Source organism: Perissodus microlepis, chromosome 2 (genome assembly GCF_051167445.1).
Source record: "Perissodus microlepis isolate ML-2025 ecotype Zambia chromosome 2, ASM5116744v1, whole genome shotgun sequence".
NCBI classification, from domain to species: domain Eukaryota; kingdom Metazoa; phylum Chordata; class Actinopteri; order Cichliformes; family Cichlidae; genus Perissodus; species Perissodus microlepis.
In genome coordinates this window covers 32,196,383-32,209,458 of record NC_140462.1, presented here as the reverse complement: position 1 = coordinate 32,209,458, position 13,076 = coordinate 32,196,383, and the positions used below count along the sequence as shown (strand labels likewise).

The 13,076-nt window shown below is 43.6% G+C and overlaps 1 protein-coding gene across 2 annotated transcripts in view; it reads left to right on the top strand.

Annotated features, from left to right (window-relative positions):
• Nucleotides 1–12,545, top strand: part of uvssa (UV-stimulated scaffold protein A) — a 36,599-nt gene extending 24,054 nt beyond the window's left edge. The window contains exons 10-15 of one of the 2 annotated variants that reach the window (XM_084908169.1): nucleotides 4,756–4,963; nucleotides 5,188–5,316; nucleotides 5,474–5,657; nucleotides 5,749–5,860; nucleotides 11,109–11,286; nucleotides 11,837–12,545. In XM_084908169.1, coding sequence (XP_084764295.1) covers nucleotides 4,756–4,963; nucleotides 5,188–5,316; nucleotides 5,474–5,657; nucleotides 5,749–5,860; nucleotides 11,109–11,286; nucleotides 11,837–11,930 — 905 coding nt within the window. In that variant the 3' untranslated portion in view covers nucleotides 11,931–12,545. Of the gene's footprint in view, nucleotides 1–4,755; nucleotides 4,964–5,184; nucleotides 5,317–5,473; nucleotides 5,658–5,748; nucleotides 5,861–11,108; nucleotides 11,287–11,836 lie in introns of both variants that reach the window. The other variant, XM_084908159.1, reaches the window with a different exon arrangement.
• Nucleotides 12,546–13,076: the final 531 nt, after the last annotated feature.

Sequence of the window (13,076 nt, the reverse complement as noted above, 5' to 3'; positions counted from 1 at the left end):
GCCGACCATATTTATGTGTTAGTGTTAATGACATCATAACACAGGATGTTGTTGCCCAGGCACTTATTGCTGGCTCAGCTATGTAGTTTGGCTGCACTGTGACCTTTGACCCCCAGCGAGTGCTTGGCACCACCTTCCTGAGTCATTACATTCACTCTGAGCCTGTTTTACCTGTGAACCCATCCACTCCCGCCTCCCTCCATTACTAATCAGTTAGACGTTAGAGTAATTAGATTATATCTGATGGGCCCAAAACAGCTGTACACGCGCGCACGCGTGTGTGTGTGTGTGTGTGTGTGTGTGTGCGTGTTTGTCAGGGTGATTAGTGGCCTAGGTAATGATCTAGAGGGGCCACACCAAATTAACAATGCAACCTCTTTAATGAGCCCCTATTAGCCCTGCACTCAGATTTTACCACCCATCGTCAAATGGACACGCACACACACACACACGCACACACACACACACACACACACAGTCCCAATGCCATCTTCTTTAAATTGTAAAGAAATAAGAAGTATTTGGACTTTGACTCAGTGTCTCTGGTTTGCCTGTACACATCACTGTAGTGGACGTTCAATCAAACAATCAGGTACAGGCTTTCATCTTTAATCCAAATGTTTAGCAGTTTTTGCTGATTTTTAGATGTAGTCCAGGACTTTTCAGAAACCCAAATGTGATTGGACACATTGCTCTTGCATAATTATAAATGTAAGGATGGATTGTTGAAGCCTTGGTAACACGTTGTAGTGAGTACTTAGCTGAAATGTAAATGTCTAACACCGAATGTTGCATTTACTCAGACGGGCAGCTTCATTTCTTTTTCTTCACTAAATGAAAAACGTGTTCCTGTTGGGTCGAGAGGTGAGGGGTTTGACCTGGTGAATTAATGGTCCTGCAGGATCAAAAGTAGAATCCGATGTATGGATGGGTGAGAGTTCGTCTTTGTTCCTCCCCTATCATATCCATTTTCCTTTCTCTCCTAATTTCCTTGATCACAATAGCATTTCGGTTCCTCTCACTCTTTTCATCTCTGCCAGTGGATCACATTTATCATTTTTTAGCATTTCCTCTTCTTTCTTTTCAATTCTTCCTGACTTCGTCCACTCCTTCTGTTTCCCGTCTTCCCGTGTCCCCTTCTTTCCACTTTCTCATTCCACCTCTCTGTCTTGTTCTGTCATCCTGATTATCAGTCCTCTTATCCCTCTCTCTGCTGTCAGTACACTATCGCTCTCTTTCTCAAATTAACATTTTAATTACAGGCCCTGCTTAACCTGGGAAAATCAATACCTCTTCCTGCCTTTCCTCTCTTTCTCTTTCACTCTTTTTTTTCTTGCACCCTGTTAACCCCCCGCATTTCTGTGTCTTTCTCTAACAACCCAGGCACGCGCACACACGCACACACACACAATACTATACACATTTCCTCCCATTGATCTGTGTGTCTTAACATCCACAACAAGCAGACTAACCTCTTCCATTTGGTGCTCTGAAATGAGCAGGTGGGTGTGTGTCTGTGTGTGTTTGGGGAGGTATTTTTAATTCCCAATCTCCATGAACTGGGAAAAGCGCCATGAATTATTTAAAAAAAATCACTGTCATATAAAACTACACTCACCAGTCAAATCTGATTTTAACAAAAAACACAAAATTATCAGCAACAAATGTCGTTTATTGGAGGTTATCCGGTCGTTAAGTGATGACATGACGAATCCTACTTCCGGGCCTAAAGTAGTCTGCGTTTAATATGGCTTTTGTGTTGTTAACATGTTTAATGTTTTGTATTTTCTTCTATTTAATCTCAAAAAGCTCCTAAAACAGTCAGTGATCAGTCAGGCTTTTATTACCGCTAATCATTTATTTAAGCTCAGTTTTTAAAACCTTAGGATGTAACTGCAGCCCAGCCCATGCAGCAGTATATGAATGACTAACCTCGTATTGTGGATGGATTATCTCAGTTGTTCTCCTGGCTGAAGTTTGGTCCTTTTACAGCATCCTGCCATGCGATTACATTTGTTCCTGACCACCGAGAACACTCACGTTAACTTTTATCCAGTGGAAAAAAAGTTAGCTTGTTTATATTATGCTAACATAGCTGTGTCGCTAGCGGTCACGTAGCACATCATTATATACCAGCTAGCCAAACTTCAGTAACCCTACAAACGTCACTGCTGTTTAGTTTTCTGTCTTCATTTATGTTGGAAGTGACAGCAGAGCTGTACGTTTTAATTTGTTTCCAAAACCCCGCAGTCAGGACATGCTATATTGTATTTAGATAGAAGCTAGCGAGCTAACTTCCTGCTAACTTCTAACTCCGTTAAATGTCATAAATTCCGTTTTCATGGATGCCTGGATGTTAAACTCAATTGTTACACCTGGTAGAGCAGAACGCTGATCATTTTATTAAAGATGAAAGACTTTAGACAGTTTTTCAACTCCCAGTAATGCCATAGTGGTCGTTTGATATATGGACCTGCAGCGGAGTTTAGGCCCAGACACGGCTAGTGACGTCAGACTTAACGACCGGATACAGCTGTCATGAGCTGTGCTCTTACAGAATCATCCCATAGATTTCAGCTGAGTTTCACTTTGAGTTATCATATTTCTGATATAGGAAATGTATGCTTACCTAGATCTCGATCTATGCCTGCCACTGCGCAGCTGAAAGTCAGGAAGATGTTTACCAGTTGATTGAATTGTTGGGGTTTTGTTTGTGCAGTCTCTGGAAGTAGATGTATTTTGTTTCAACGAGCCTGTCTCAGTTATTGCACAGTCAGTCTTCAGGATGGCTTGTAAAATCCATGCGATTGCTTTCTGTCATTTTAGATGCTTCTCGAATCTCGTTTCCGGTGACCGCCTGTATCTTCTCCGGATTCACTAACTCCATTTGCAACGCAGTAAATTACGGAAATCGTGATCACAGTTACTATGTTGTTTTTCCCTGTCCCTGACTTTATTCCCCATTTCCATCTGCTGCTGTTATATTAGCAGTTTGTTGTTAGCATGAACAGCTGGTGGCACTGATTCTGCAGTTCGTGCCCAAAAGAACCCAGTGCAGGAGAAGAGGACACAAAGAGTGCTGGTTGAAGCTTAAACAGTGCAAAGAATACAGAGTGATTAAAACATCACTGAGTCATTTCAGTTAATGCATGCTCTCCAGTGGACTGTATAAATGATAGACTTCTAAGGTCTTCCAGGTGTTTTATCTGCATTCCTCCTGATGACCAGATGGCGGCTGCTTCTGTGAGCCAGCAGCTCAGGGGGAAGATGACCTTCAGCTTCTTTGCTCTGTGGCCTCAGAAACACAGCTTTTCTGACAGGTTTATGGCCTCAGCTACTACCTTTGAGTGTTATTGAAAATAGCATGTCCATTTAGTAAATGATGTCCAGAAGGATGATAAAGCTGGTTATGCTTTAGGGCAGGGCTACATTGAGCATACAATGTCCTTCAGATTCATCCCTTGCTTGTCATTTTCTGATTATTGTAAGAAGGTGACTGTAACAATGAGGCTTTAAGACAGAACTTTACTAATCGAATGGCGATGTCACAGTAGCTTTAGCCATCTTTTATATTATTAAGTCGACTGGTTTTCTTTTTCTAGTTCAAATGTTGTTGCAGGTAATCTACTTATCAGACGGTTGCTGGTTTGTTTCCTGCCTGCTCCAGCCTACATGCCAACACCAAGTTGCTCTCCAGTGCATCCTTTGGAGTATGAATATGTGTGAATGTTAGATAGAAAGCACTTACCCATAGGAAGTAGTGCTTGTATGAATGAGTCAGTGAGTATGCTGCAAAGTGCTTTGAGTGCTCAGATAGAAAAGAAAAGCTCTTCATAAGAAACAGTCCACGTACCATTTAATTAAAGAAGAAGAAAGAGTCGAAAAATATGAACCTGTCTTATTGTTTGAACAGGCCGTCCACCGTGTGAATGACTTGTGTTGGTCTCTTGTGCCAGTGATTGAATCCCTGAAGCACTCGGGTCAGTCCTAATAATGTTTGGGATCAGCATGTTGGCAGCTCTCGGCTTACTGCATCCCTCTGATCTCACCTGCTGTGTGTGTGTGTTTAAGTCTTGTTCAATCCCCAGAGACTCCAGATGATATTGTGCTTGACCACACACACACACCCCACACACCACAGCCAGCGTCTGACTTCACTTATCCTGGAGATATAACCCCACATTGCTGGAGGTCTGTCTTCATTCCTGTCGGCACTCCAAATCAGGCAGTAATCCCAGATGTACCAATGTGGGCAGAAAATAAAAGGCGACTTCTTTCTATACTCAAGTGCTCAAAACTCTTTACATAACATGCCTCATTGACCCATTCACACACATTTTCAGCACTATTTTTCTGCACTTACTTTCTGTCTAATGTGCGCACACGCTCACACTCCAATGAACACAACTCGGGGTTCAGAAGGTTCTGTGAAGGTTTCGCTCAATACCACTTTCAAAAATTCAAGTCTGGCTCCTAAGAAGCAAAACATATAAGAGGGAGCGGCTCAAGAGTTCAGCAGCTTGGAGAGAGCACAGAAAGCATGCTAAAGTTTCAGTGGCCATGTTCTCAGGTGACATTAATGAGCAGGTGATGTTAGCGATCACCACTGATGTTGGCCATTTTAATCAGAGGAAGGAAGAGTGAGCAGCGGCTGCGTGTTTTCACCATTAGCTCTTGGGAGCTGGAGCGAAAATAAACCCAGATGTCAGACGAACCGGTCCTTACATATCGATATCCGCCTCTCTCTGCTCGCAGGTTTGGATCCCTCTCCTTCCACCTCAACAGGATCAGTCGCAGAAAAGAAACCTTCCACTAAAAAACCTGCAGCTCCTCCTCTTTCTTCCTCCTCCTATTCTTCAATGAGGCGGCTGAAGCAGCTTGCAGAAGAGGTTCAGGATCCAACCTCTGTTGTCGCCACACTGCACCTCCTTAGAGAGAAGATGCCGCCGCCCATAGAATCCAGGTGAAGTCTGATCGCTGCCTCTGCAGGTCTGCTTTCTTTAAACCCCCAGCAATCATCTCCCACCCCCTCCTCTTCCCACTACATTATAGTCATATAGTAACACTGCCGTATTATGTCTCAGTGACACCAACTGTTGTAAATATAAAGGAGAGACTAGAGCAGTGTGAAGTCTGAGTAACTTGGAAAGGTTTTTAATGGTTCTCCAAATGTGTTCCATTTAGCAGCAGCTCCTCGGAGCCCAGTTCATCTCAGTCCAGTTCAAAGCAGACCAGTGTCAACGCTCCAGTGGTTCCATTTGGTTTGGACCTGTTCTACTGGGGTCAGGAGCAGCCCAGCGCTGGCAGGATCATTAAGTATGCACCAGACAAGCACCGTCCCTAGTTTACTGATCTGTGCGTTGTGTCGCAGATGATAAAGTAAAAAGGATAATTTTAATATAATATTAAAGCTACAGAGCGTTTACTCTTCTTTAACATTTGTAACCCATGTGTCACATTCTTTCCGCTGCAGGTCAGCCTCTCAGCACCAGTTCTGGGTTCCAGCAGCGGTGGAGGAGGAGGTGGAGAATGAAGAGCTGCTGGCAGAGAGCAGGAGCAGATACATCTCCTTCCCTGGGAGCTTCGTTCCTGTCAGCCATTTCTGCAGAGCTCCACTGAGTGATGGCAAGCTCTGTCAGCGGCAGGACCGCTTCAAGGTAACAGGATAAACTTGGAGTCTGTCATAAAGTGAGAAACTGTTGGTCTCCCTCTGGCTCACCAAACTGAGCGAGGCCTGTGTCTCCTCAGTGTCCTTTCCATGGCCCCATCGTTCCACGAGACCAGGAGGGTCGACCCTGCCGGCAGGAGGACCGAGAGAGGGAGGAGCAGGAAGAAAGGAGGAAGAGAGAGCAGCAGCCTGGTGAGAAGTGAAAAATACAAACAAATTTGAATCACGCAGAAGAAATGTCATCAGAGGGATACATTTTAACAATAGCATCAAAGGTTTGTAAGGGAAGGGCACACAGAGTTGCACTGAGTGAGGAGGAGGAAGTCAGGAGTGGCAGAGAAATATGCGAGCGGTTCTGGGTGGATCTGGGATTACATCAGGGCTGACCTCTGAGCCTGTGGTTGTGGACAGGGTGACAGAGGCTATGGAGATGCTCGAAGTGAGTGTAGGGAGTCAAGCCTTGAGGGGGAGGTGTGTTCTGGAGTAGAGAGGATTGAAAGTCTGTAGAAATGAGATAGAAAACATGCACGAATGAGACGGAGGCAGGTGTCAAGGGTGATGTGTGACCGAGGTGGCAGTGAGAGCTCTATGATGTATGCAGGCTGTGGCACTGACACAAAGACAGGACCTGGAGTTGGAAGAGTTAAAAATGCTCAGCTTTTCTTTGAGAGTAACCAAGAGCGACAGAATTAGAAATGAGTGTATGTGAGGGACAGCTCAGGTCGTGTGGCTGCGTCTCCAGTCTGCAGGATGTCCAGCAGCTGCCTGCAGTGTCTTAACCAGCTGCTGTGTGTACGTGTGTGTGTGTGTGTGTGTGTGTGTGTGTAGCCGTAGCTTGCAGTCCAGTGAGTTGTGAAATAGCATCTTTTGTTACCAACTACAGTATCGATCCGAGAGTCTTAGACGCACATACACACACATCAGCTTCACAGTAGGGGGGCGCTGGCCTGAATAACTTGATGAACTGTTGGCCTCAGCTGCTTTTACCTCTTCAAACATCCACAGGCACATACAGTGAGCCTAAACGGCCAGTAACACACACAGACCACTTCCTACAGTAGCAGCTACGCTCAAACATAATTGTTTTTACTGAATTATTGCCTTATATCCATGCCAAGGGTCGCCCATAGTAACCACCCCTGTAGACCGCTCCAAGGAAGCTAATATCAGACTCTGACTGTAAGTGTATTTGTAACAGTACAGTTGTGTTACCAAAAAGTTCTGTCAGCCAGAGAATAAAAATCAAAAGCTTCACTTGATGTAACCTTACCATAAAATCCCATCAGTACAATCTGTCAGCAGTCTGGATCCTCTCTGAATGCTTTTGGAGGATAAGAAGTACTTTAGCTGTTAGTGTCATTTGCCGTACAAGAGCACTGTCATCATGGAAGTCTTCTTTAAGTTACTGTCAGTCATGTAGCAGCAGTGCCTTTATGTTTTACAGCTATATTAATCCTGCAGTGTCCACAAAGCAATAGCTGAACCTTCCTGCTTAATTGCTTCCAGATGACCACAAGTCAACAAAGTACAATAGGGTGAGCTGGCTGATGTGAAGCCGGTCGAGATTAGCGTCAGTCTTCCTGGTCGGCTTCCTTATACTGAAGTCAGTAGGGCAGCGAAGGATTTCTTAATGGAGTTTGATGAAGCCGGTCACTGACAGATGAGGAGCAGCAGGTGGTGAGGAAGCACACAGCCGGCCTAAAGAAACGATGTCTAACTTATTAGAAAGTAGTAGCAATTTATTATCCATATTATTATTTAGGGTGTGAAATTACAAAAAAAACAACCAAACTAGAAACTGAAAACTATAGACAGACACACCCACAACACAAAATGCAATTAGGGAATGGAGGAAATCAAAGATTATAAATATTCGTGTTTTAATTGAATCCATTTGCTGTCAAGTTTCCGGATTACAAGCTAAATTGAACACAGATTCCTATAAGCTACAGCCTGTAAATCATAGTGAAGATTATTTTTCAGTCTTCTGGTGAATACTGCAGGCATCTGTTGCTATGGTCACTCAGTTCTATTTACAACTCTTAGTGAAATTTACTGCTACTATGTAGCCACAAACGTTTTCATAGGACTCTGTACTGTCCTTTGAAGTAAGTACTTCTTTACTGCTTCCATGGGAGTTTAGTAGCAACTCGATGCTCTTAATCAAGTGCACTTGATTAACTGTTCATCAGCATGTGGAAAAAAGCAGAATTAGTGGAGCATCCAGGGCGAAAGACATCAGCAACTGTTGCTGCCCATCAGTATTAGAGAGGTTACGAAGTCATTGCCAGATGATATGAAGTTTATTAAGATTATTCACAAGTGCAAACAGTCAAGACAGTCGCCATCTTTCCAGGAGGACACATCCCAGCATATTCACCCTGCCATGGGTGAATATGCTGGGATGCTCCCATGCTCAGAGAAACAAAACAAAAAAAGCCAGTTACATCTTAGTCTCTGCAGGACTCAGAATGTCAGATGTTCGAGTTTATGACAGGAAGGGTCACCAGAAGAAAGCTTTGCCTTTTTTCTGTATAAAGTTGTACAAAGCACAAGACGAGCTTCATTTACTAATATTTGTATGGAATCATTCTTATTCTGCGCGGAAAGTTGGTTCCCACGCAACGTTTATGAAAAGTGCGTACCAGCCTATTTTGTTCTTATTAGCAAGTCGGACTCATTCGGAAACAACAGCCGTGTACGATCTCTACTACGATCTGCATACTGCCCCCGTTTTTAAATCCAAGGAAACATGTTTCTCTCCAGGTGAAGCGGTGAAAGCGGAGGTGACGATGTGTCTTTAGAGGAGCCTGCACCTCTAGGCAAGAAATAAGGAGGAAGTCTGACTCTTATACAGTGCTTTTCTTCTCTCCCAGAGTACTCAAAGCACTCTATACAACACATTCACCCAATCACTTTTCTTCTACGTTTTCAGTGCTTCCTCACGAACATTCATCCATCGAAGCGCAACTTGGGGTTCGTATATTGCCTAAGGATACTAGGCATGCAAACTGGAGGAGCCAGGAATCGAACCGCTAACCTTCCGATCAGTAGATGGCCTGCTGTACCTCCTGAGCTGCAGCCACCCCAACTAGAAAGTTAAATACTGTCTGAGGTGTAAGGCGGGAGCCTGCAGAGGCGCACACACGAGTGGTGACCCTTTAAAAATAAATGAATGAATAAAAAGTGACACAAGAGAAAGTAGAACACATCTGCCAAAATCCAGATTTTCCAGCATTCATGGGACAAACAAAACAACAGTCATTGTTGCCATGGAAACGGCGTGGAAAGCTGCACCTCTCCTAGCTTCCTTCCTTGACCTCAAATGTTTTTTAGTTTCTCACATTCAAGGTGCAGGCTTCTCTCTTACAACGTCACTGCAACACTGCTTCACCTGGATAACATAAAGAACTGTGGGCGGGGCACAAGTTGTGTTGGTGCAGGGCTCAGAACAGAGGCTGGTAAAGTCACACAGAAGACAGTTATTTCAAGGTAATGCTGCTAAAGGTGGTTCTACAATTTATTGACCAATGGGGTATGCTTTGATTTTTACCTGCACAGAGACACAGAGTCTGTGAAAATGTCCTTTTTCTCATGAGCTCTGCTCTTGTCTTATAATAAGAATTGTATGTTGTGTTATGCATCTGACTCAGACCCACACACACACACACGCGCGCACACACACACACACACACACACACACACACACACACACACACACACACACACACACACACACACACACACACACACACACACACACACTCTTACCAAAAAATAAGAAGTCCATTCAGGTGATTGACAGGAGGAGGGAAATGGATGCTGTGCTACTCTGTCACATATATGCAGGCTCCTTGTGTTAAGTGATGCGTAACAGAGTTACATTTGAACCAACCAAAGACCCCAGGCGCACACACACCTCTGCCCCCTGCCCTAACACACACACACACACACACACACACACACACACAGAGACCCCAGCTGGATGGACTAAGAGGTGTTGACGGAGAAAAGAGCCCTGCTGCAACACTGATTAAATTCCCACTGTTATTCTCGCTTGCCTGTCTTTTTTCTCCTCTCGTGCTTTTCTTTCGATTGTTCTTTCATCTCTTCTCTTTTTATTTTCTCTGAAACTTTCAACAACAAAGTGACACACACTTTGAACACACACGAATGTAAATGCAGCTGCTCCTCTTATAGCAGTAATGATTCCCCTAAATACACCAGCTGCTTTTCAATTACTGCTCCAGCGTGTGTGAGAGTGTGATGAGTGATAGTTGAAGGTCCAGTCAGACCCGGGGTCAGAGCAGCTGATTAATAACCCTGCATACACGCTCGCTCTGAGCTGGGGTCAGTGTTTTGACGGAGTGTGTGGCTTCAGTCCCATCACAATCACGGTGTAATTACTTTGCATTACCGCAGGTTTATCTGGAATTCCTTCGCAGTACATCATTAACTAGAAACGTCTCTTCGTTTAGATCGTCATTGCTCTGCATTACAGCTGCTTTTACTTTATCAGCCAGAATTATGACGTTACAGTTTTCATTAACACCAAAATTGCATCCGAATGAGCCCGCAGGACACACTGTTTACGACCCATGCTCTGTAAGGCCAGCCGCTGTGAGCTCATTTACATTATCACTTCTAATTACTTCATTACACTTCTCAGTCAAATTGGTTTTTGTTCAAGTTTTAGGCTTTCATAGCAGCTCATACAGGGAGTAACCTCACACGCACCAGGCCTTTGTGGCTGAAACACACAAAGTACGCATGCAGAGAGAAGTTTAATATCCACATTTTTAAATGTTTGTTTGTTTGTTTGTCTTAGTCCAGTTTGAGGCTTCAGTCCCAGTCTTAACCTTAGTCCATAGGCTGTATAGAAAAGCTGGACAATAAGTGAAACCTGGATTCTTTTAAATCATTAATAGTGTGTAGAAGTCTGAGAAAATTCCCCTCAGCTGCCTTGATCTATGATCTCAGAGAACATTTTCCTAATGGCCATATTGGATTAAACACTGGTTCCACGTCTCATTGAAGACAACATAAAGTCCTGTTTGTAAATCCTGGCAGGGATCCTGGGGCAGGATATCAGTCCAGGCTGACGTGAATTGGTCCGATGGTGATCGGGTATTTCTTTTAATCCCGTGGCTGTGCTGCTACAGGACGCTCACTGCTGTCAAAGCCACAGGTGTTGCTGCACAGAACAAATCTCAGCTGAAATGAAAAAAGTTTTCATAGTTTTCTCAGGACCTCTGATCTTGTCCCACTGTTGCGGCAGCTCTCTCTGTTCCACCTGGCAGATCTTTGCGCCGCACTGCTGGATTATATAGACAAAAGTACCGGGCCACGCCTCTTCATCTCTCTGAATGAGGTGAGATGAAGAGCGGGAGAATCCTAAACGTCCTCCAGGAGCAGAGTAACATTTGTCTTTCTGTTGCAGATTGGCGAGATGCAGAATTGATGCGAGACATTGAGGCAGCAACAGGAGAGGACCTGGGTTCTGAGCGGCTGGGCGGTAAAAAAAGGAAAGGAAAGAAGCAGAAATACCCCCACCTCAGCGACCTGAAGCAGAGCAGCAACACGTCCCGCTGCAGACTAGAGAAGAAAGTCTTTAACAAGTACGAATGCGAACTTCAGCTTCTAGATGATTCTCTGAGTGTAGGAGCTAAGAACATGTGCTTGGTGAAACTGGAAACGACCAGCTAACTAAAAGATGGAAACTTTGTCAAAGACAAAACAGTGTGGCGTACATCGAGTTAAATAACGTTAAGCCACTGAACACAGGCCTCAAAAAGGCACCTAACTGCTAAACTGTCATTTATGGGTAGGCTAGCTAAGACCCAATTAATCAGTGTATTTTAGGCACTTTACTTACTAGCATCATATCACAAGAAACACATCATTTGTTTTCTTTTCTTTCACCAAATCTACAAAAAAAAAATCCACAGATGACACTGATAGAAATGAAATTCTATTTTTGCACCATCGAGTTGATTCTCAAAGTGCTCTTAGTCGAAGGCCTAGACCAAGTCCCAGTATAAAATAACTAATGATTCTTTATTTTTTAAACTGTAGAGGCAAGTATCACAGTATCAAAGTTGTTGTTTCTTTGGATTTTTCCCATCAATCCTTCTCATTTCCTCCCTGCTCTGTTCTCCCTCCCTTCAGGAGTTCCCTGAGACGAGTGGCTCAGGTGATGAATAAGGCTGACAAGAGAAAACACGACAAGTTCTCCAACCAGTTCAACTATGCTCTCAACTAAGCTCGTGTGCCTTTAACTGAAGTCAGACGGGTGGAGTGTTGCTCTTAGTAACCTTTCAGCCCCCGTTACAGGACCGCTCCTGCGTTTATCGTTTGTTATTTATATGTCTCTTTTATGTCTCCACCTCTTGTAGAGATTCAGGGAAACGAGGAGCTAAAGAATGCATTGTCACATTTCAAATTGGACCTTTTTGTATTTGTAGTTGAGCTTATGTGAGGCTGACTCTGTAGGAACAGGGCTGGGAACAGTGAAGGAGGTGGAGGCTGGAAGACTGAGTCGCCAAACCTGATCCACAGTTTTGTACAATAAAGGTGAAATGTTAAGGGTCCAGAGTTGTTGTTTCTTTGTAATGAAAGAAGAAGTGTTTCAATAATTGCTGGGAAATATGATGATAAAGGAAATATGATGATAAAGGATTCTGTGTGTTCTACCTCAAAGCTGATGCTCGATACAGGACATGAAAGTTGTTTCATATGATATCACTTCTGTGACAGCTGATTGCTAAAGCTAGTGATCAACTGACTTTTACGCTTTCTATATTCTTATTACATCGGTGTTTTGTGCGACTGACAGGTTTTAAATGCGTTTTAGTGAGAATAAAATTGTAAACCTGCATCTTGTTACCTTTTTGCCTTTTTGCTGTCCTTTTAAACGAGATTCATTGAACACAACAACACTGACTGTGGGAAAGTTCTCATGTGAAGCTATTTTAGGAATAAGTGGCAACAAAGGGGAGTAAATAAATATATATTTGCAACACTATATTGAAAAGACAGGTCATATTTGGTTTACATTGCAGTGACATATCACGAGAATAGCAGACATCCTGCAGCTTAAGAATAATGATTTGCATCTTTTCTCTGTGATCTATGACTCTCTACACTTAATGAAGAGCTCACTGACAGCTCAGTAATGCATTTCCATCAAATTACACGTCTTACAGAGAATGTTTTTTCAAAAATGGTTGAAACTAAATAATTTCAGTTACACAAGATCCTACATTTCTCATAGCACAACTAATGATGCCTGGTAGGGGCAACGTGGTGTTGTTGGCACTGTTGTGTCACGGTAAGAAGAAGGTTCTGGGATCACATCGTCAGCGTGTCTGTGTGGAGAACCCCATGTCTGCATGGGTTCTCTCTGCAT